Raw genomic sequence first — 25221 nt, 5'->3', positions numbered from 1 at the left:
CTAGTCCGGTTGGCGTCCAGATGCTGAGCCCGCCTATTCCCTATCTCCCCCGGCTGCACGCACTGCTGGGAGAGCGGCGGCGCCTCCCTCGATAGCCTTTGATTCCCACCGCTGCCCTCCCCGAGGTCTCTCGGCTCTGGGACACACGACCATGAAGTGCGTCAGGTTAGTCTACCGTTATTTTTTTACGCTTTGTCGCATTTTCTCCGTGGTGGCAGCTTCCCTTCTAACTTCTCTCTCAATCTTTCTCATCCATTCTCCCATCCCGAATATATATATATATATATATATATATATATAAAAAAACGTATCGCATTTATATAGCGGATTTTTTTTTTTCATGTCGGAAAAAATATGAATCGATGGGTTCTACCGTTATGGTTGTCTACGGTGAGGGGTCTTCAAGACGTTGAATTCAGCGTTTCGCCACTTGAATTTGATCCCATTAGAGTGGGAATGTGTTGTACGTACGCGATGGGTTTCGGTGTAGTTGTGTGTGTGTGCGGTCTTCCAGGTCGACTGCGCTGGGAGATAAAACATTTCTGTGAGAGCGAGTGCTTATGGTTGAAACGTCTGAGAGACTAGGATGAATCTTATTATCTGAAATGGGTCGTTGTATTTGTCGGAATGTATCATATATTAGGTTACTACTTACGATGTCAAAATAGATAAGATGGTGATATTTTGCGATAATGATTTTAAAGAAGTCAATTTAGCCTTTCATAGCTCTAATGTGAGAAAAAATTACATTTTTTCATCTTTTACAATTTAACCACATCACTCTTCGAAATTCTCTTTTTATGCATTTTTCTTTATTTGTTACGCATCAATCATATTCTCTCTTCAAGTTCACTATTTTTGTTCATTTCCACTTCATTCGTGAGTAATTCGTGTTTTCTATTACCGTACCACTATTATATTATGCATCGTGAAAAGACAAGGGAGCCAACAAATGTAACATTAAATTAATTATTTTCGAATCGTTTATTTGTCATCTTTTACCAACCGGCTACGCATTTGCTTGAATATGTCTTTTCTCACTCATCATAATTTTGACTCGAATAATCACATGCTTTCAAAGGGAAATTCAACTGATAAGAAAGGGTTTGGTCATTGTTACTTTCGGGTGAGACCATCTGACGCAGTCTCTCTTGCTTCTCATTTTGATTCCCAAGCCTTGGTGTTGAGAGACAAGGTTTTTGCATCATCAAAATGTATGAATATACATCCATACGCACGAAATGTCTATTTATGTACCTATAACATGAATAGACTAAAACAAAATATTGCGGATAGCTTAAGTCTTGACTTTTTTTATTTTTGACATTTCTATAGAATAGATTCCTATTTGAGAATTATGTAGGCATTTTACTCTTTTGGATGGCCTTAAAATATCAATTTTTTATCCAAATTACGGTGAATAATAATTCATTTAGGTAATTATTGTTTGTTTGTGATTTTCCGTGGTCAGAAATTAATATGAAGACAATATGATTTCCAGCCAAAATTTGCTATTTTATAGAACATTATACGCCGGGATCCCTTTCATTAAACATTAAATTACCATTAATCCGCACAAAAAGTATGAACTCCCTTTTTATCCCAGGTTTTTGTCATCGTTTTAGGCATACTAATTCATTTTCGATTGTACTTTGATTGAAAAAAGCCTATGCTATCTCAATGGAAATTCGCGAGTAAAAATGTGTGAATTACGTAGTGTTGGCAACTATTGCTAACGTCTTTTACTGTCATTTATCTTAAATTAATTATGGGCATAAAATTATCCTGAGTGGGTTCGTTATTCTCTATAACAATTAAGCTGCGAAGGTTTGCTGTTCAAATGGCGATGGACAACATTCCTGCAATTACTTCATTGGTAAGCTCCAGATTAATGTTCCATTCATTCATTTCTGTACATGCAACAATAAGCTAAGCTCTCTTTTAGTGATGAAGGCGCAGGGGGTTTTTTTTTTTTTTTGGTGTCGGTCTCATTGCACTTTCACCTTGTCGTGAAAACTCCCGTTAGGGAAACTCTGCTATGTAATATTCTCCCTCTTCGTACCCCCATCGAATGTATGGAGCATAACTGTCAAGGAGCGAGGCTTTGTGTGGTTTGGAGTTTCTCGCGAAATATCATGAACTCTTCGAGTTTCCCCCTTCACCCGTGAGTACTATCTTGTTGCCACTGCGCTCAAACAGGCTATCCAGTCGAAACTAAGGTTACATTTTGAGTTACCAACCAGAGTTTTGAATTCCAATCACTGCCCGTTGACTCAAGGGCGTACCCAGGATCATAACTAGGGGGGGGGGGGGCAAGCCATGGTCTTGGGGGGGCAAGCCATTGTCTGTGGGCGGGGGGGGGGGGGGGTAAGCCAAGTTGTGGCATTTGAAAAAATAGTTCTATTTTAGTAACATATCATATATTAATATGTATCATTTTTTGTGGGTTTAAAGAAAATTTGTTGAATACTTTCATTTCAATTCAGTACTGATTTTGCTTAAAGACTTTTGCGATTTTTGCTTCTAGGTGGTGGCAGCTGCCTCCCCCCTGCCCCTCGCTGGGTACGCCCATGCCTTGACTGTGGTCAGTGTGCTATGTGGGCTTCAAAGCATAAAATAAACGATAGTTATGTGAAATTTGTTATTCGGGGAAAGATTCTTATTTCATCATATTGACCTGAAGACTTTTTTTCTTGTTTTCTGTGTCATGTCATGTCAGCCACATTATTAACAACTGATCGCTACGAGAGTTGTTTCCTCCACACCTAGCCCTAGGATGGGCTAGTCGTTATAGATTGGTGAGTGACGAGCCTCTGAACATGTCTTTCGATTATGCGTTTTCTTTTAGCACGTTTTTTTAAATGAAATAAGAGTACAGAAATAACGAATGAAATACTACCATCGTATTTTGACCATTAAAATCGAAATTGTTGTCGTTTTACGTAAAGTTTTGCTAGAACCGAGAATTGAACATCCAGATGTATTCAACGGTGTTCGGCGAGATGTTGTGGAACATATTGCAATGATAAATGAAAATGAAAAAAATTGTGTATGTCCTCAGTATTTATTCTCGTACCACGCGTTTCAGTACCGACAAATTTGTACCTGATGGTGGCGAAGGTGATTCGCTGAAACGCGTCGTACTATAATAAATACTGTGAACATACACAAAGTTCTTCATTTTCATTTATCATGAACATCCAGTTTTTAATTTTTTTGCGCTTTAAGTTTTCGCGGTATTTATCTTCTATCGTTCGGGCCATATTTTTCCAATAAGTGCTTTGGAAATACTTATAACTTTACTGAGTCAGCATAATTATCCACAAAAATGTGTTTTGCCTCGACTCATCCTACCCGTCATCTGGTCAGTGTGAAATGGGCGTGTAGGAAACTAAGCATTAGAGCCCCATCGTTTAAACCCTTTGCTCACCCAATTGACTCGCTCAGTTCGTCGAGCAGACTCATCAGGGCTTGGAGGGGGCGTCGACGTATTTTTTCATGCTGTTGCCTAATTGTTGTGTCCGACTGTTCAATTCAAGAATTTGTTGGAGCCTGAATTTAGACTCGCGTCACGCTGGGTTTTTTTTCGATATACCGACGCCCCCATCCCAACCACTCGTGCACTTATCGCCTCGTTAATGCATCGCGGTATGAGGTTGGGGAACCTTAGTAGCGGGCGGCTAGAGCGCGAGTTGAATGACACCACTATGGATACACACAGCACGCACATATTAGTGGTGTTGCGAAGCGATTAGCGCCGCCATGAGCTGGCTTGATTAGCGTCGACTGCCGCCTCCGGGGAAACGAGGCTTATTGGGAACAATCGGAACCGTTTGGTGGGAGTGGAGGAAGTTGGTTGACATTTCGGCGGGCCTGTGTGTAGCGGGAAGGTTGTGGCTCCGCTAATTCGTGCCTCGCCTCTCCCAGTGGTCTTGTGCCACGCGCGATGAATCGTCATTCTGCGTGCGAAATGCCTTCTCTCACCCTCGTCTCCTTTGTCGTAGCTGCGGCAATCTCAAAAAAGAAATCACAAACTCCTCACAAAGCTCTTTAGAATTTCCAATAACATACTATCGTTTTTCTTAAAAAAAATCCTCACAACATGGAAACATTGTGTAATGAATTCTTTTCAATCCCGTAGTTTCACATATATATATATATTTTTTATATTTCCATTGAATTCTGTGAATAGGGAACTGTTTCTTTTTTTAGTTTTGTGGAAGCCAGCGTACGGAATCCGAAAGACTATTCGTAAATTGTGTATAAATAAATTCTATCTTTAGAAAAATCTATGGAAAAAGTCTAAGCAAAGGCGATCCTCTCGTAGAATCTCCGCCTATGTCTTTGAAAACTTCCTCAAAATATGGTTCCGATCTTTTTGTAAATCCTTTGAGTAAAGTCTTCGAAAGCTTTTGGAACTAGTTTCGTATCAGTCAGCGGAAATTTTATGACTTACTTGCTTTCTATGGAATTTTTTCCTCATAATAATTTAATAATCATTTTTAGCGCCATCTGGCACCTTTGGTTAGCAGCCAATAAAAATTTTATGCGACCATGTTTTCCGGGCTTCAACCGCATTGTTTGATGAACGATGACGGCAGTTTTGCCCACAATCTCACCAGCGAAACGGTCGTTATCAGACTTCAAGCAACGCGGTGGAAGCCTGGGTAACATCAACACATTAACCACTCACCACAGAAGCCTATGCAAGATCAAAATCTACTTCGTGTATTTATCTTATATTTCAGTCTTTTTACTCCGTTTGAATGGTCCAACTTTTAAAAAATGTATTAAAATATTATATCTCATCAGTGATTTGAAAAAATCTTCATACCTTTCGTGATACGTCTACAGGCCAATAAGAGTTCCTCCTTATATTTTTCCCTCAGCGGCAATAGTTATAGTTTTATTCGTATTTTATTGCAATCGTTTCAGCAATTTTTAGAGCTTTTTAATAATTTTTTTTATCAAAGCACAAATTTTGAAATCACAATTTTTGCGTATATTTTTACATATATTTTTTACAAAATGATATTTTCAGAATATGTACACGGAGAACGAATTATATCTTATTAATCCCTGTTGGTGTAGCTGGCTCGTAATTCTTAGTGCGCCTCTTTTTAGCCCACACGCGGCTCTACCGTAAGTTCACCATTGCTTGGTCTCTCTTTAAGACGAAGTCTTGGCTATTGTTGTCCCGAGGGTCTTGGCTTTCGTCATGTCGGCTGCTTTAGTTGCCAATGTTGTATTCTTTAGAAGCCAGTGACGTTGCTTCAAAGTTTTAAAAATCCTATACGTGTTGTCATCTATGCTCATTAGGTTCTCCTGAATAGTTTATTGTATAATTATCCCTTGGTTGTTTTGTGATAGTTTTTCTTGTGAAATCTTTTGCCACTAAATTTTTGATAAATTTCAAAGGAAATTGTAAAATATTCAACAAATTTTGCTGTACTCTTGGCGTCTTTCGATGCTTATAAATATCGATGCCTCTTCTTAAGATACAAAACTGTTTCCTCTTCAATGTGAAGTTAAGGCGTTCGACCACGTCAAAATAAAAAACAGTTATGCGCAAAAGTTATTTTTTTTATTCTTGTTTAGATGCTGTTCCAATGAGTCAAACCTAAAAAAATAAAATTACGTATTGTCTAAAATTCAGTCGATTCTTGAAAGAAAATTGTCTCTGATTGAAATGATAACTTTTGGACGATTTTTGAGGGCGTAATTCAACATAAATTACCATCTGTATATAAAATTAATTTTTGCCCAATGAAGTGACAGAAACCATCAATTTATCTACAATTCATGCACAAAAATACTTTTTTATAAAAGAAGATTTTTTTTTAATTCACAGAAAATTAAAATAGCTATATCTCGTCCCACTATCGACTTCCTGTTATAGACGCTCAGGTTTGACTGTTTTTCGATTATTAGTTATCGTCGTTTGTAGCTTAAAATCGTTCTAAGTAATAAAATCTCACTTGTAATGCATGATACAATTGTCTCTATTTAAATAGCATACATCTGATTTTCATTATATATATCACATTCAGAAACTGGTACTGAAATAGATTGTTTTCCCTTTTTGTTTTTATGCTAGTGGACGGTCACATTTTATTCGTGTTGAATTCATTTAGAGGAACGACTTGAAAGTATATTTTATGTTGATTAGACCTCTGGGTTGGTAGAGAGTAAATCTGTGATTGTCTGCAGGCCAAATGTTTCTAATGCACATGAGACGGTAGTCATCCAATTGGAGAGAACTGAGAAAACGAAAGTCTGAGCAAGATCAAATGGAGCATGAGGGACCCGCTTGATGTTGCAAAACTGGTTAGAGGTAGCGCCAGGTGAAAATTCTGGCCCTGTGTGTACATGTATCTGGTCTGGATATAGTGGTGTTTTATTGCTTGCATCCGTCTACCATAAAGAAGCAAGTTAGATGTTAAAGATGATTTTTATCTTGATCTATTTTCCTCGAAAAATTAATTTCCCCTAAGAGTCGTATATTTCCTTGTTTACTTTGGGAGACGAAACTTAATACGAAATTTTTATGAAGAAAGGGGAAAGGAATGCCTTCATTTTGGCTTCATTTAAGAGTTTCTTTTATTTAATTTAAAGTATTCATCCTAATTTAAGTGACGATTTGCATAAATTTTTGAAAGACGCCGTTCTATTGGTAATTAATGGAACCTTAAATTGAACTTAAAGAAACATATCGTAGTAACGACAGTAATGAAATTAGAATCAGTAATTAAATGCTTCGTTTATTGTCTTAGTCATTGTTCCCCATGAGTAGGCTTTTCTCTTAATGACAAAATATATTGTCGGTGGATTCGACGGGGTAATATTTTGTTCATGACCCCTGAAACCTCTTTCGTTTCGGGAGTAATGCGCGTATTTTAATAGGAAAGTTGCCACATAATTGAGTGAAATTCTCATGTGTTGCGTTATGCCTTATTGCGTTTTGATTGTCTAACTTAATAAAGGCTATTGATGCGGTGGTCATAAAATAGCTGGGAGTTAATTAGAATACGTCCTCTATGCTCACTGGGACGATCAGTGCCCACCTTTCACTGCTGACCCAGGGCAGAGCAATAGCCTCTAAGCTATCTATGAGGCCGAGTCTTCTCTCTAGCGTACCATGACGCGCTTTCTATCTATTAAGACGTGTCGAATTAAGAAAAAAACACCCCCTTTTCAGTTATTTATTGAAAGTTGCATATAATATCTCCTTTCAGCTGCACTGAAGGTAGATAATAAAAACGTTAATCTCAGATAAATTCTGCATCCCCTCGTTGCTAGGGTATCTCAGTGGTGTTTCTTTGTTTTTATGTCTGTGGTGTGTGTCATCATTCCTTGATTACAAAAGTGAATGCACTTCTCTCCGTTCTCTTCCCATTAGAATCCGCTGTTTGGAGCCTTCAGCGATGGATGCTCGCGATTATGAAGACTACTTCAACGAGTACCAATGCTTCCAGGAGGCGAGGACTCCCTCAGACGAATACATAGAAGACGATGACGGGAATACGAAGCGACAAGAAGGTGAGTTTGTGTACAGTTGTTCCCATGCACATGCATATTCCTTGTCCCTTCCTCTGGTTCCCTTTCCTTGAGGCGATGCAAATAATATTCCTTTAGGAAAGGGTCAGACATTTGCTCGTTTCATAACCTGAACCCTTAAATAATGTTTTGGTGCATTACAATAAATCCTTCGAAATATGTAACACCAACTGTGACAATTACCTTCGTCGGTTGCTCAAGACGTAAAGCAGTTTTTCATGTTAAATTTGCTATTTTGAGTTAGACCGAGGAGTTCTCCTCTCTGGTTTGACCCATGATTGTAATTTCGTGAATTTGATGAAGTAACTTGATACTAAGAAAGTAATGTCTTGTGATGGTTTTCGGAAAATGACTTTTCTATAAGTGAATGCAGAGTAACCAGGCTATTTTAGCTATTAGCTAAATAGCTATTTTGAATTATGGTAGAGTTCTTGAAATTGTCAACATTTCAGGAAATAAGACATAACCCATAACCCCAGGGCCCATGATTAAAGGCGTATCCTGAGGCAATTTAGAATATGTTTAGTAATAATTAATGTAATAATTCTTAGCTATGTTATGTAAAAATGAGAAAGAATAAAATAATGTCTTAGAAAGCAAATAAGCAGCTGCTCTTCCTTCTCCCTAGATCGTGGAAAGTTACGTTAAAATGGAAAGTTACCTTTTTAGAATCCATTTTCGGTGAATTAAGGGTACACAGAGCAAAGGTAACTCCAAGAATAAAGCGGCTGTTTCGGGATAATTTATGGGCCAAGTCTAAGTACATTTTTTTAATTTTATTCTTGTTACTTATGTCTAGCACCTGTTGTTTTTGAATCCCCTGAAGGCAAAAGGAAAGGATTCAACCTCCAAGAATTTTTTATTTCTTAAAATGTAGGATTAGCTTTAATTAAGCAAGCTTTCAGCTTTAAACTGCTCTTTGGACTGGAGGCCTCAACTGGATTTATTGTTAAAATGGATTCGTGGCTTCCATGATATTACTTTTGGAGCTCGTTGATTTTACCCTTAAGTATAAGCGGTTGTCAAAGCAAGTGATCCTTATCTCATGGAATCGATTATTCAAATCAAGTGACCCTTGTGAATACCTCCGATAGATATCTATTACCAGTGGAAAAAATCCTTTTATGTTCGAATTGCCTAATATTATTACTGCGGCTGTACATTCCTGCTTTATGTTGACTTAGTTTTGCATCGGTCGGTTCACTGTCAAAGCAGGTAGCGATCGCTCCTTTTATCGCTCGAAAACAATCTGAATCGTAAAATAATTTCGCTCAGAGAGTGACAGAGAATACTTTCAGCGCGTTTAACAATCGAGAAACGCTTAATATTCCCATTCTCAACTTGGCAACTCTCCACGCTCTATCTGTCTCGTCCAATCGGTCATTCCGATATCCTCGTTCTCCCTCCCGGTAACCTCGTGTGTTTTGACGTAATCCAATAGAATTAAACCACCCGGATGCTGTCTCTTATTCGTCGAATAGATTGGTTTCGACGACCTATCTCTACTCAAAACATTTTATCTACTTTTGCGGAAGCCATCAGTCATGCCACTGATTAAATATTTCCCAATTACCCTGACGTGATAAGACCCTTATCGTTGACTTCATACCTGTACTTACCAGAACTCCTAATACGTAATCATTCTTATAATTGCGTGAATTACTGGGATTTGAAATACAATTGTTATATTTGTATAAAACGAGTCCTTCCATTTGCATGAATGGGTGGAGTGCCAAAACGCTGTGAGTTTATTTAGATTTACTGAGTAACTACCATTATTTTTTAGTTTCTAACTGATTCAAGTACCTATTACTATTTTCAAAAGGGGAATGGTTGCAGCTACAAGTATATTATGATTATTCGTCGTAAAATTTGAAAGTATTTCATTTTTGGTAATTAGGATGCCAGTATGCGAGATTTTTTTATTTATTTCTTGAGACTCTCTATCCATCTATAACTTATTACTCACTTACCCTCTTATTTTCTTTCTGAAAATACCTTAATGCACTTTATCTTTTATTCCTTAATCATTACGTTATATTTCTTCATACTAGGTAATCAGAGCTTATATATTTGATTTATGCTGCATTGCTTTACTTTTTACACGAAATTAAGTTGAATTCATCATTAGAGAATGAAAGTTGCATATTTTATGTGGTAGTTACTAGTAAAAATGTCCCCATATAGTGACCGTAACTGGTGACTTTGTTACTTGTTCTTAGCTGCCCAGTCCGGTTAAAATAATCAGATGATTCTTAAGTTACAAAAAGAGTTTTTACAAAAAAATCATTTTTCACGGTTTTTAAATCTCACTTAGTTTGTTAAAAAAATAATCCATTGTGAAATTTGGAAATTGGTCATTTACCGTAGCCGGTCATTTCCTTGAAGGAGAATTATTTCCAGAAATATGCAAATATATATCTTGCCTTTATATGCGCGCTCGCGTTTTATTTCCGAGTTCGAGAAATCAAGTCAACATACGTAATACCATAGAGTAAGTATAATATAATAGAGTAATATACTTACTCTATGGTAATACTCTCGCAAATAATAAAGACTATCGACCGTGAGCACGCCACTCAATCCATGTCGTAGTCAGTCCAAAATGGATTTATTGCTGTCAAAGTATGGCCCGCCGTGTTTGATGGTCCCTAGAATATGCCCGAATGGTGGTCTAAATATAAGTGAACTTCATTTTTAACTGCTCTCCAAAAGTATAGAGCCTGTCACCAGGGAAGCGTGGCACATCTGCGATGTTCGGTGTTTTGACTTTGACGTATACTTAACGGTAGACGACGGTCTTGTCTACGGCAGTTCTGTCCTCTAAAAATAATCAGGTCTTCCTTTCAGAAGTGTACCCTAACCGGAATGATTTACGCTTAGATGTCGCCGACTCTTGTCCGATTATGCCCCTATGGAAGTGTAGCACCATCACTATAGGGTCTGCCTGGCGCCTCTGACAAGTTTCCTCGCCGAATTCTAACGCTTCATCCTCGTGACGGGGAAAAGAGTTGACGAACTGAAAAAGGAAATGCGAGAATACCTTGGGAGAAGAGGAAGTCTGACTCAGAAAAATTTCAACCCGTGCATGCTTGAGAGGAGGGCGTTGGAGTGGAGAATCATGTCAGGTCCTTTAATGGTAATAGATAGAGGTACAACATAGTCGCGTTGCCTTTTAGAATCCATCAATACCTGTGAGCCTCAAGAAGCTCTGCTCTGAATCCGGTGGTCCATTTGGATCCTCGATTTCGGTCAGTAGGTATATACTTTCGCGGCTTTAGTAGTTCGGGTATGTTGGTCTTAATAGTTTTTGTGCGTATTTCTATTGTTTGAGATGGCGGTATCTTCTCCGTTATATTTTTTTGTAATGTAAACGCTTCGATGCTTCATACACTTTTTTATTTCCGTTTTTATTGCTTTACAAATAATATGATTTTAAAAAATGTACATAACCGCAATTTGTGACTTGCGATAGTACTACTTGTTTTTTTACAATAATCCTAATAAATCAGTCCTTTTTTATCCGTTATTTTTCTCTCTATCTGTACTCTCCTCAGTTGAGGGGTTAAACGCTTTTGATGTTTCTTATACTTTGCAAACTATTTCTTATACTCACCCAGACACTTAAATGACCCTATTGACTGCCCAAGAGACGTAGTTTTACATCCATGTGTAATCAGAATTGGCGGCGTTTCCCAGCGAAATCTTGATTTGTAAAAATTTGATGCTTCTTTGATAAACTTCTATGTTCAATGGAAACTTAACTTTCACATCTGAGGTAATAAGCCTTTTCCCGTTTGTTAGGATGCTCTTCTCCGCTTAATTTGAATTTACGTCTCACAATTATATTCCAGTCTCTCCATAGTTAGTTGTCAGTTACGAAAAATTCATATAAATACGCGGCAAATACATTCCTATTTGTAGGGTTAAGCGTAGAGTAGAACCTTCATTTGCGGTTTTAATGAACTCAATTTCATTGGGTGAATAATGTCCACGTCGTATTATATCCGCTCTCTATGAAGGACTACTTCCGTTAACTAAAATTATCTCCTCTAGTTGCCTTGGCTTTCATCTGACTCAGAATCTGAGAAAACTTCTATTGTTTTTTTTTGCGCAGAGTCCCATCGCTGAATATTAATTTCAATTTGAATATATCTATTTTCATTTCATTACCATGCTGCTGAGGCATTCGGTTGTGATTCAACGAAGTCCCTATCAAATTTTTCATTTTCCTTCCTTTCGATTCTCTGTCCTATCATTAATATGTTTCCGTGAATGCGTTCGCATGGCTTAATATTGCTGTCATAGCAATCTCAAGAGCTCATTTGGGTAAACATGACACGAAAGCCGTTGGAAGCAATTGCATTTCGCGTGAATTTTTCTTTCCTGGCTCATTCTGAGAACGCGGACGGCTGCTTTAATAAGTCCGATTTTGTGAACGCGAATGAAAAAATTCTCATTTTGCAGCCATTGATTTTCTATTCTTTGAATTACCTTGCGAATGTGCGTTATAAACTTGATCACACCTCGCGATGGCTACCGTATCACAGAGTTGTTTCAAGTGTTCGCAACGCTGCTGCCAGTTTGTCTGTACTTATCAGCTTCATCTATACTTTGTGTAGTTAACCTATTTTCTAGCTTCCGTGATCGGTAATTATTACGATTAATGCCTTTTACTAGTGTGATAGCATGAGTATCATCTTGAATAATGGCTGTGTTTACTTTGGATATCTCATTTTTGAAGGTGAGTACCTTGTTAATCGTTTTTACTCATTGTGATTATACTCTCAGTGATTCAACTAAAATGTTGGTTTGAGTAGGTAAGGGTAGAGCTCGCTCAGATTAAGTTACAGGCGGGTGAATTTCACTGGGGTCCAGTTCCTTTCACTGGGCCACCACGCACTTGGAAGATTTTGTTTGAGGTATTCTGAGGCTCCAACTGGGATTTGAACCCGGTACTCCTCTTTCAGCAGCCAAGCGCTCCTGCTCTTTGTTTAGGGGAGTATTTTATTTATCCGTGATTCTTTTTTAGAGGAAATTTAGGGTCTATGCTGGTGGTCTTGAAGAATTCAAGTAATGGAAAGGATACGTAATATTCTATTTTCATTTTCGGCTTTTTAGGACCTAACCTTCATTCTTAACGAAAACAAAGAAAAACCACTGTAGTATTCACCACGATGAGCATTTGAACATGGCCATTTATCGTGCAGTGTAGTTGTTATTTAGTGCACCTTGAAGCTTATTCGTGGTGGAAGGGCTCCATATTAGTGATCAAAGACACTTCGTTTCTTCCACATTTATTTAAAAATTACAACAGGTTTCGGCTGTTACGCCATTATCAAGTACATAAATGCTATTTAGTATTCATGGCGTGACAGCCGAAACCGGAAGTAATTTTCAAATAAATTGTGGAAGTAACGAAGTAAGTACGAAGCTTTTCTTACGGGCTCTTAGTTTGTATATCATGTTGATATTTACCAAAATGCCGTCGTAGCTCAATGCTGCGCCGCTAACTGTTCTCTGTGCATTTTGGTAGCAGCTACATGTAGCTGAGTGAATGTTGGGTAGATATCCCTCTTGCCAAATACCCTAAAAGTGGCTCGCAGGGTCTCGTGTAGATGTATGAAATCTACCTCGGGGAGGGGCACTTCCACTCACGGCGCGTGAACGATAGATACTCCAATCGTTATTTTCGGTGGTATTATTTTTATTCGAAACAGTAAAGAGTGAACGTTGTGCAATTAAATACGGTTTGCTATCTTGAGAACCTACATGTGGGCCAGGCGTATGTCGTCGATTTTTTTATAGAAATTTATTTTTTGCAATGTTTTTAGCGTAAAATCTTTTATCTATGCATATTTGGTCTGCGCTATACTTGAAGATATTGTAGATAGTGATTTTTTATGATAGGTCCTATTAATATAGGGGTTAGGGTCCTACAGGGGTTAGATGGAAGATGGGACTCTCTAGTCCCAATCTCACCCAATAAAGACGTTTATTATTATTATTATTATTATTATTATTATTGTTATTATTATTAAAATTCTGAAAAATAGCCCAGCCCAGAAAAGGTAATGGCATTCCCCCCCCGTTTCGTGTCTAGCTTCTGCTCTCTTCATAAGAAATTTATGCCGATCGGTTGGTTGCCTCTAAATGCTGGGACGAGCTTTATCTGATAAATGCTATTTTTAAAGTTATCACGGAGAGGAAATCCTCATAATGTGGAGACTTTGATTCAAAGAAGCCACTGCAAACGTTTACTTCATATTTTATCTCGTTTCAAGTTGATAAACGTATGAATCACCACTTGAAAAACAAAATCATTATTTTTTTAGTGGTGAGTGATTACAAAAAAAAACATCCAATCCAATCCATCCAAACCTTTTACAACCTCTGGAAATTAATTGTTAATTGTCGTTGATTCACCTGACAATTGAGAAATTCCTCGGTATATACCTACGCTGAAATTCTCTTTTGCTCAAGCTTGCAGTGGCTTTCTTTCGATATGGTATGCATTTCAAGACAGGGTAGTTTTAAGTACTATGCACTACCTAGCTTTATGAGTTTTCGAGTCGTAGCTGGTAATTCCAATAGATGTGAAAAATTCGTTTTTCAAAGTACTTCAAGGAAAAAGTGGCGCTGTGCCAGGTCACGCGCGCACGGGTGCACATTTTTTCACCCCATAGATGATATTGGCTTTGAAAAAATCGTTTGGCTTAGCCTGAATTGGCTTTGCCTTTTGCATCTTCCGATTGCAATGCAGGTATGCTGCCAATTGAACCACCAAGCCTTAGCTATCCCGGCGAAGAGAATTTGTCCACGTTGAATTTCATCATTGGTGTAAATTATTTTTTTCGAACTCTTGATAGTTCTACGATGCTTCAAACTTGCCGTAATTTTTAATGTTTCTACTTGTGCCGAATCATTTTATTTTATTAGCCCAAAAATATTTTTTTAGGTTTGACCGTGCGCTAATATACTGATTTTTCAATGGTTAATATGAGTGATATCACACGCATTTAACGGCAAAAGGTTCGAATACCATCTGTTGTTGATGATATTCGAGGTATTTCCCCAAGAATTGAAAGTGCAGTCGCCATCAATTTGTATGCCGTTTTCACAAAGTCAAGCGCCCAACAGCAGATGAGTGAGACGAAACGATTACACGAGCTCGTAATTGGTTGAAGAGTTCGTCGACATTGAAATATATAACCCCATATTAATCCATGGCAATTAGGTAGACTGGTTTGCTTCATCTTGCAGACCAGTTCAATGTACTCGAGAGATACGTGAGGGAGTTAAGTGATCTTCCCTTATTGATTACCATTTACCTGTCCTTTCGACGAATATTTGTTTGACGTAGGCTATAAAATCTTCTCCGAAAATTTATTTCTTTCGATAGATCCGTATGTACACTTAAGGACAAAACCATTAAGTGTGATGATTTTAATCGTAGGCCCTGCTGAAAATTTCCCCAAGTGTCATCAAAATATTTAAAATAAGATCGAATTCATGGATCTCTACATTTCCCGGGTTTTCGCCGCGTTTTGTTGTCAGAGGCGACGACAGTTTCGCCAGGATTCTACCAGGCGTCTCCAAGTCGAAGTGACTTGACGTGAAGACGCCTGGTGGAATCCTGGTGAAACTGTCGTCACCTCTGGCAACAAAACGCGGCGAAAACCCGGGAAAAACATTTTTTTACGGTTAATAACACAAATAGCCAACAATTGAATGTGTATAATTTTGATTTTATTAACTACTTTATAAAACCACAATGACCAACATTTCTTAAGTTAAAACGTTATAAAATTCATTGAAAAAAATCCGCGTAAACGTGCTCAGATCCACCCTATGTAGATTCAATAAAGAAAATGTCTTTCTGACAAGCAATTTTGATACTCATTTACGTAGTTTTATTGAATTTGTATCCTTATTTTATTATGATAAATTGAACATGATTAAAAACGATAGAGCCGCTCTTGATTTATAAATGGTGTAACTAAACTGTAAGTTCATTGATTGTCAGGCGGTACGAAGTTCGCCGGGTCAGCTAGACATTTTATATATAATTGTTAAAATGTGGATTCTATGTTTTACACACTTAAATAATTCGATAACGCGTGGTCTTCATTCCGTATCTTCTTCGTTCAGAAATTGTGGAACAAAGGTTGGAGTTGTTCTTTTATCAGTTACTTCGCTCTCAGGGATGATTTTTCACCCCTCTTGATTTTCAAATTTTATTCATCGGTTTTGATTTTGAAGTTTTTTTTCGCATTTTCTTCTTTTGTACAATTTATAAAATGGTGGTTTAGCTTCTTGGTTAGCGTTCTCATAACCATGGAATTCATCCTCGGAGTGACCTTTCCATTCATTTCTTTAGTCAGAAATTGAAATATAATAATGGTGCTGGAGATTGCCAATATTTTTATTCCGCCTATTTTCTGGCGTATTTTGCAGTGTAACGCTGTAATTTTAATCTAAAGTACTGAAAATCAGCTTTAGGTATATCCGTTATAACATAGGTACTAATAATTTCTGAAGTGGACAATAGCTCGAACATACCTACGTATAAACAAGAGCGCTAAGGTGACTGCACAGAGGCCAATTTAGCTGAGGCCGACGTTGAAACCTTCAATCTTCAATACTCTTATGTGGGATGGAATAAATTAGCAAAATAATTACTTATAAATGAATTATATTGATATCTCTGTACTTCATCTTCAAGTGTATTAAAGTTAGTGGAAACGTACGTTTACAGTATGAATAAACAAAAGGTAAACAAACGCATTCGTTGGAATCAGCCAATAGATCTATCAGTGATCACTCGATCTTGGGTTTTGCCATGTCAATGGCGATCGCGTTCGCTGAAGTCGAAAATCTTTTTTGCTTTAATTTACTCTATACTGTGGGCATTGCGTTGGATTGCTGATCGGTGTATCAAGGGTTCAAACCCCGGGCGTTACCCCAAACGTTTGGTAGCACACTCCTGTGGCTTCGTGTGTAGCGAGCTCTACCCCCATCAATGCAAACTAACGTTCTGGTTGAATCGCTGAGTGGGAGTATATATACTCTGTGTTATCGGGCACGTTCGTATCTGTTGAGGAGTTTCGATCAGGTTCGCGCGCATGGTGTGAATAAGGGGTTTTGCGCGCACTTGGTGTGTCCCCTTTCTGGCCGCTGTTGCAGACTGCCCCGCCGTCGTCACCCCGTTACCTCCTTCACTCAGGGATATCTCCTCGCTCAAGCTCGCGGCTCACGCCGTCACATTCCGCCGATATGCGACCTGCACGTTTAATAAGGCGGACGAGGTGACGACTATCACCGCGTTCACCGGTGGACTGCCATCTCCCCATCCCTTCTTACCGGTCTCCTCAGGAACTTGCGCGGGAAATTCTTAAATCCCCTTTCGTGCATGAAACCTCAGCGTGGCTAAAATGCTGCGGACCGCGTACGACATTATTATCTGCTAGCGTTAGATTTGTCCTCTTCGGGCGCAGCAGACTGGTTCCGTTCCATTCCTGGTCCGACAGAAACGACACCTGAAATAGATATTTTGCCAAAGGGATCGTAATAGAAATTACTGTCCCCGAACGGTTGAGGACTTAAATAAATGCTAGGTCTAGGCTCTAGGCCAGAATGGGCTCTCAGAAGGATTATACGCATGAGGGCCAGGAATCAAGTAGCAGAACTTACAAGTAGCCTTGTCATACTTGGAAGGGTTGTTGAGAGGAAAGAACTAAAGGAAGGAATCGCCGCCGCGATATGAAGCCTGCCGACACCTCCGGGGTGAGGATAGCGTTGGAAGGGAGAGGATAGGGAAATCCCACGCCGTCCCGTCATTAGGGCGACTTGGGCCACTGCTAGCGAAACCATGATTTGATATTTCTATAGAAATGGAAGAATATTCTATAAATATAAATATTCCACAGAGTTTTCCGTAGATATCTAACAAAGGCAGTCAAATCTCTCACTATGCCAGCCTAATTCTTTTGCTATCGTCGCACAGATTAACGGATGGTGTCCGAAAATCTCCCGCAACAAGCCCATTGAGGCAGCTTTCCAGATATTGTATAGTTGTAGTACATTCTTCAGGAGTTTGCGGTCCTTCCAAATATTTTGTGTAAAAACGAGTATGCCATCATCATTATTCACATCCGCATTTTATATTGGTAAATTGGAATCGTAGAATAACATTTTATATTTTTTTCGTGCAAATAAGGCGTTACAAGTTGTAGTTTTGTCCAGTGTTCAGGATAAGTACTGGCTTCAATTCTCCTTAATGAAAGGCACAAAGTTCTTTCGCAACTTAAGTTCACCAATCTTCTTGATGTCAGAAATTGATTTAAATCCACCGATTGGTTGGGTGAATGTCTCTTCAGATACTTACTAAATGTGGCGTGTCGAACGCGGTAATAAGAAAATTATGGGTAGCTGCTGTGGAAATCGATCCTCTTTTCTGCGAGTCACTTAGCTTAAATGCTCCCATCTTATTTGTAATTATCATCGCAACTTTTTTTGCGTATTTTTAAAACGGAGCATGAACTTTTGAACCGCCGCGGTAGAAGCATATGTAGTCGCCAAGGCCTCTCTTCTGCCTCCTAGGGCACTGACGATAGAGAAGTATAATTTTTTGTCAAATAGCCATTGTGCGCTCGAACTCTAAGGTTTCCATTTGAGTGATTTCATTGAATTGCACCGAGACGTTCCGACGTATCGCCTGCTGTCCGGGATCTTTCGAGTATAGTCTCTAATCTTTTTTTGAGGGCCATTGGAACTACGCTCTTAAGTTGTCAAGGACAAAATGCTGTCCAGTTTTCCACTAAAATGAACGAACTTCTCTCAGTGTTTGCCTCGATTTTCCCGTAGTATTAAAGACGCGTTTGTATGCGCGTTTATGCGACGCGTTTCAGTAAGAAAATGTGATAAATATACTCATCCCACTAGTTTATGTTTTTCCGACTTTAAGGATGCAATATCTTACTAGGAAGTGTGATCAATCTAATTTTTCTTGGATTTGGAGTAAACCTCGTTTTCTGTTATTGTTTTTAAAGTGAAGAAAAGCGAGAATGGAGACGTTACTAGAATTGTGTCGCTAAGATAAGGTATGCTTACGTCAGCGGATGTCTAATCAACGGTAGTTTTCCATGAGGATAGTGGTCATGCTACATTTTGCCTTTATCTCCCCGCAGCGATTGACACCAATTTTGAGGAAACTCCCTCTCCTTCAATTTGATAATTATGGTTTCTATGAGTTAATTCATAATTCAACGACAGAATTTGATGTCTGCATCTGATTTATGATATGGTAAATGTCATTAGTGGTTCATTCAATTAAACCTGCTTCCACACATTTTTTTAAATATCTTTAAATGAGCGCTAATCGCATGAATGTCTTCTTTAACTTCTATAACACCTAATAGTTGTCTCTTTAACGAAATTTTTGAATTTTTAATCCTAGAGGGCGGCATAATTTTGATGCAGTACAGCCCCTGATAATTTTAATTAAATATTTATAAAATTGATTATTTATGAAATCTGTAGAACTTCATATTCAGAAATTGCAATTTCTTCTGGAGTAAACTTGAGTATGATTACGTTAATGTTACCAAGAGATACCGTGTCTTTAATTAAATAGGATTTACAAGAGTATCCAAAGTTCTGACGGGCAATACGTAGAAAATAAAAAAGACCACCTCTAATTCGTTTTGATATGCCAAGGGATGCTAGTGGAATTCTCAAGTCTGAGTAATGAGGAAGAAGATTACGCGCTTTAAAGTCCAGAAAAATTGAATCCTTATGCTGGTAACGCGAGGAAAGGGAAGGAAAAATATGAACTACTTCTATTGATACTTCTATTCTTCTGATAATAACAAATTAAAATTAAGTTACCGTGGGTTGCTCTAGCGGCTGGTGGATGAAATTGACTGTGAAAGGAAACTTTCTACCTACTTTCTCATTTAAACGTAAGTACTCTCCATGGAAATAATCAGATTTATTCCCTGGGTTGCGAGAATTTGAGTGTTAATTTGAGGTAAATACCGTTATTGCATCGGGGACGTTATTTACGAGATTAAAACAGTGTTTTCGCTTCGACTTCTCTTTCGTCTGATGTGTGTACATGTATTTACGTGCTCGTTTAAGTGCACCTTTATTCAGATTAGTATTTGGAAAATACCTATTCTCCAGTGGGTAGCTAATTATCATATCGATTGAAATAAAATCATTGCAATTACACATATCGATGGCTAAGTTCTAACGACACGTATCTCAAATTCAGCCGGTTTGAGACAGGTATCTTAATCAAAGTGTAATGACATTAAAAGAAATAAAACACAAGCAAAAACAACTCTTTGTTAGCAAATAAATGCTTCTTTTTCAGTTTTATGAACTTTTGGTTTTTAGTTTCAGTGTACAAGTAAAATAAATAAAGTTTTTTTGTTCTCCTGAAAAGTTGCTATTTTTGAGATACGTGATGTTAGAACTTAGCCATCGATATACCTAATTGTGTAATTGAAGCGTTTTTCTGTGCATATTTCACATTCTTGTCCAGTAGCTCCTCGAGGATATGTGAAATTGCATTATTTTTCTGTCTCCATGATGGATAAATTCCACTAATAAACGCTGGTAACTGTTAAATTTAGTTTTCTATTTTTTGCTCTTTGAGACTTTATTTAGCATTAAGTCGGCGAGTTATAATCTCAAACAAGTCGTACTCAAACATATCTGGAATTCACTTTCAGGCCGATCCAGCCAGAAAAGTTACTAACTTGAAGAAAAGTCTCTCGAAACGTATGTCCCAATAAATGGCAGTGCCGAGTAGGTAGGAACGTGGGTTGTCGTATATTTATATGTACTGCGTAAACCTTTCGGTGAAAGCATGTACTTTATTAGAACCCGTGGAGTGCCTTGATATTTTCGTGATGAAAATGTCAAAGTGCGCACCTGGCGTATCCAACCGTTTTTATTTCGGAAGGGCAAATGAAACGTGGCGAATTTACGGCAATTCAATTTACAGCCGTGTCCTTTGGGTTGCCATTTCTCCCTCGGTGCATAAAACTCCTCCGCTTTCCCCGAGAAGCGCATGGAATTCTTGCGCACGTCTTAAATTCTCCCCACCGAGTCGAATCGGTTCGCGAATGAGTTTTTCTGGGAATATCGTGACTCAAATTATGGCGGATAATTGCTTATTTTTATCGAGGTGTTAACGCTTTGTCTCGAGTTGGCATGTGTCTTTTTCCCTATTCGAAGTGAAAATCTTTTATTTCAAATTTGGGGAAAAAATGCTACCCCATGAAAGTGAAATCTAATATCCTGCATTTTCTCCCTTGTCGGAGAATGTGTTAGTCAAATGTCTGCGTTGAGTTCTACCCTCGCCTTGCATTTCCAAAACTCGGTTGAGTTTTTATATATTTCCTCAATCGTTGACACATATTTGCTGCTTTCACACTCGTATCGTAGAATGTGTTTTAATCACATTCCATCTTATTCTGGGGTACGCTCCATAATCACTAAATCGCACTATAATCAATACCGGCCATCGAGTTGAACCTTTCAAATTTCAAAAAAGTTCAACTAATTCAAACGTGATATAGTGGAAATTCGACATGTTGAAATGAAAGGTAGTTGCATTTTTCCACGATAATTTCATGCATACAACGCGTTTCGGCTCACATAGCCATCATCTGGTACAAGATACTGATTATTAATGTAATTCAAAGTGTTTAATTTGCTCCTTCCTGCACGTTATTACAGAACGTGTGATAATCACATGCATTTACATTAGTATGTGGCGATCTCTACCCTCTCCTATCCATTAAAGACTTTAGTGTGAACCTCTGAGTGACTGATATTTTTGCAATTATTCTATTCCTTGTGTCTCATACGTTGTCTGGCATTGTTTTTTTTCCTCAGCAGCGGAGGAGGGCGAGGAGGAGGCTCAATGGCTGCGCTCGGCTGGCCTCTCGTCGCTGGCCGAGGCGTGGGTGGCGGGCCGCGAGGTAGCCGAGGCGGACGTGGCCCCCGCGCTCCGAGCCCTGCCCCCGCACCATGCCTCCGCCGTCCGACGGCGCGTCGACTCGCTCAACCGCACGCTGAGGGCCCGGCGGCGGCGCAAGAGGGACGCCGGGCCCCGGCCCCTGCCCGAGGAGGATACCCCGCCGCCCTCCACCTCGCCGTCTTCCGTGGGCGGTGGGCCCCCAGGGGCCTCGGCAATCCTCATCCCGGACGAGGAGCAGCCCGACGGCAATGCCCTGGGCGGGAGCCGCAGGAGGGTGCCTCCGGTGGCCGTGGGCCGAAAGTGCGCCTACAACAGGTCCAGACCCCGAAAGCCGGACATCCGAGAGGTGTTCAAGGATATTGAGGTGAGCTACTGTTTCCTAGGCAAACTACTAAAGGGGAAAATTTTAGTACCTACCCGTAATGCACTCGCTTTTGTGTTAAATTGAGGAGTTTTCAATTTAATGTAATGCTAAACTTGGGAAATTTTAAAAATAAAAATACTTCGTCATATTCCAAACTTTATTTCTAATAGTACGACCCGGGTTTTTGTATATCATGTTATCGTAAGATCCTGACCAATCATGACCTGATGATAGCATGATATGCAGAAACCGTGGTCGTATTATTTTTTAATAATGTTTGGAATACAACAAAGTATTTTTATTTATATTTTCCACAAAGTAACGCCGGAGACAGTGTCTTGCATTAGGAAATTTTTACAAAGCCTGTGACGAAGAGATATGACAAAGCAATAGTTATGCCTGCAATCATTTTCATCGAAGCGACCGAAAAATCAATTAATAACATAAGTAATGGTTGTGGGCGTGACTTGGTGGAAATCCTTTATCGTAGGAATTGAAGGAATAAAAACTTTGCTTTTTCCACGTTGTGATTCATTTTGTCCGACCATAGTTTCGTTACCGCGTAGCATTTTCAATGTATCCACACGAGTTTTTTTTGTGTTTTTAGTCCTTCAACTCCTAAAATTAATAACATTTTTATTGCCCTTTGAATTAAAACTGTACTGCCTCTTTCTCTATGAGCTATTTTCTAAATGCTGTGTTAAATTGAATTTTTATTTCCACCTTGGCTACGTCATTGTGTAGGTAATTATGGTCTTCCGTATCAATGTAGATGCAGCTGTTAAAAATTTAGGTCTTTGGTATTGATGTAACAAAGGTCAACCTAACACCATACAGTATTTTCTGCAGTTAACAATTATCCCATGAGTTTTAGTGTAGCGTATTAATTTCTGATACATCTATCGCGTCTACCTCCTCAATATTCTCATCGCATAATAAACTGTGATGCTTTACTGATAAATCTGTCGCTATTCACACTTTACACTTTGCTTGTAGGGGCTTTTATTTGCATCTCTGCTTGGTAAAATAATGTGACCCTGTGCAGGATTCGTTGATTCCTTCCCCTATAACGGCCTAGTGACCACTTGACAGGGGCGTAATGAGGGTTGCGACACGTTAAGGGTAAACATGAAACCCTTTCGCTTCGTCCAGGCTGTAGAAATTCTCCGGATGAATAAAAATTCTAGAGATATAGGGACTGGAATAATTACACTGTATATTGAGTTAAATAGTGAAATAATGGGATATTCCCCTTTATATACCGTGGTTCAATCATTTTCTCAATAGATTATCTGCAAAAAAGCGAGCATTTAATCGCTGATAAAGTGTTTTCAATATTGCTACTTTTAAGTTCCATTTTTATCGTTATTCTGTATAGCCTTCTATCATAGATAGTACAGTTTTATTTTGATATATTTTCTTTTTAAATTTTATTTCCAGCTATTGGGAGGTTTTTGCACATGTTATTAAATATTCATAAGCTATTTTATCTTTTTTATCCATAAGGTCGATGTCATCGTAGCTCGTATTTCAATTAGTCGTTTAAATCTTGGGAAAGCGCGCTTCAGTGGACTCTCAGCATTAGCTCTTTTTATACCTCCATGAAATCTGTCATTCATTTAATTCACTTCACTCCCACTCCGTTCTTCCCTATGCTTAGAAGCTTAAATTTACTACCGAGTCTCAGAATTTATGGGCTCCAGTAATTTACCCACCATACCATTTACTTTGGTCTCCGTTTTTGCGTGTTGTCGTATTTTAGCTGGAGCTGGCTAGCATCCGGCTTTTTCATCAACGTATACATTCATAATTAGATAAATTCAACAGATTTTTACTGTATATCATGGAAATTTTCCGTATTATAAAAGAAACAATTGCACTTTTCCGCGTATTACTTTTGATTCTCTTATGTTAATCATAGATTTTTCTCGTATGTTTATGAATGAATGAAATGAGCAACCTATTTCAGTATTTTGAAATGTACTTATTATACTCACAATACACTTTATATTTATATTAATTTGTTTCTTCAAAGTTGTGATCACAAATTCTTGCATCACTTGGACTTATCTTGCTATCTTAGGCTTTCCCGAGATGTTTTAGTTTTCGTGGTATAATATTGCTTAATATTTTTCGTGATTCCCATCGCTTCTTTGCCGTCTCAATCGTTTATTAATGCGTCAAATTCTTATCGAATATACCTTTTTACTTTATTTTTTCCTTGGAAAATTAATTTAAGGACTTTATGCCAACTCAAGAGACTTCGTGAACGTTTGGAGAGCATTATTCATATTCAATTTAAGAGAAAAAAAAAGCCATGAATTTCTCGTTTGACATTCCTGAATTTCCCCCAGTTCGAAGTAGGCTCTCTTTCATCTTCGCCTGGAAAACCTGAATGCAAATCTCGTGTCCGAGTACGACTTATTAATTCCAACGACCTTGTTGATTCCCTGGCGTTGGTTGCCGCACTGACGTCATCTCCATTCAAGATTCGAACTGCGTTCGTGTGGATTTTAATGTGATGAAAGTATATGCACGCGAAGGGCTGAGTGCACTGCCACCTTGAAATGAATCATGCATAATATATATGCTCCGATCAGTCCGCCCGTCGTACTCAAAGTCTCAATTTGTCAAGCGGAGATAGTTTGATCCTCCTCATGTGTAAAACTCATGTTATCTTTAAGTTGTAAAAATGGAAATTTTTCTGGTGTTTCTAATTTTTCTCCGCTTATAAATCCTACTCTGGAACTGTCAAAAATCTTTAACCCTCGTCTTTTTGTTGAAATTCATGTCTAATTTGATAAGCAATTCTAATTTACCTCCTTAATTCATTGAGGTGAAAGATTGATGGAGTTAACTTAATCTTGGAATAAATAGTTGTTCGAATAATAATTAGGCAGTTGTGAGACCATTTACCAATTTATTAATTTTATAAATGCTCATGTATTGAAAAAGATTCTTAAATACTTGCCGGTTGTTCCAATTTTGCCAATTCCAATTCTTCGGAATCTAGTTGATCCCTACTTGAGTGCTGTATGGAGGGCACCTCAATTACAGTACTCCGTCTATCGGATGAGACGTTAAGCCGTGATCCCCTTGGCGCCTTTCATTTAGATTCGGTTTGTGTGAACACCGGATTTCCTTCCTTCCTGCCTTACCCTTAACTATGGCGCAAATGAAATAAGCTTTCGGTCGCCTCCCCAAAATGCCTCACTTCTACTACTGGTTTGTATCATTTCATCTGGAAATTTATGTTTTTTTTTCAGGATTGAGGTAAAGAGGTTCTTCGATTTGATTGATTGGT

The 25221-nt window shown here is 38.5% G+C and overlaps 1 protein-coding gene across 9 annotated transcripts in view; it reads left to right on the top strand.

Moving 5' to 3' along the window:
• Window positions 1-25221, top strand: part of LOC124153520 (rho GTPase-activating protein conundrum) — a 230020-nt gene that overhangs the window by 179498 nt on the left and 25301 nt on the right. For 7 of the 9 annotated variants that reach the window (XM_046526737.1, XM_046526739.1, XM_046526736.1 and 4 more), the window contains 2 exons: window positions 7400-7539; window positions 21469-21917. In XM_046526737.1, coding sequence (XP_046382693.1) covers window positions 7425-7539; window positions 21469-21917 — 564 coding nt within the window. In that variant the 5' untranslated portion in view covers window positions 7400-7424. Of the gene's footprint in view, window positions 1-24; window positions 166-7399; window positions 7540-21468; window positions 21918-25221 lie in introns of those variants that run through there. The other 2 variants (XM_046526741.1, XM_046526731.1) reach the window with 2 other exon arrangements.

This window comes from Ischnura elegans, chromosome 2 (assembly GCF_921293095.1).
Source record: "Ischnura elegans chromosome 2, ioIscEleg1.1, whole genome shotgun sequence".
Lineage (NCBI taxonomy): Eukaryota > Metazoa > Arthropoda > Insecta > Odonata > Coenagrionidae > Ischnura > Ischnura elegans.
The sequence above is the reverse complement of the archived record's forward strand: the minus strand, read 5'-3'. Positions and strand labels throughout refer to the sequence as shown.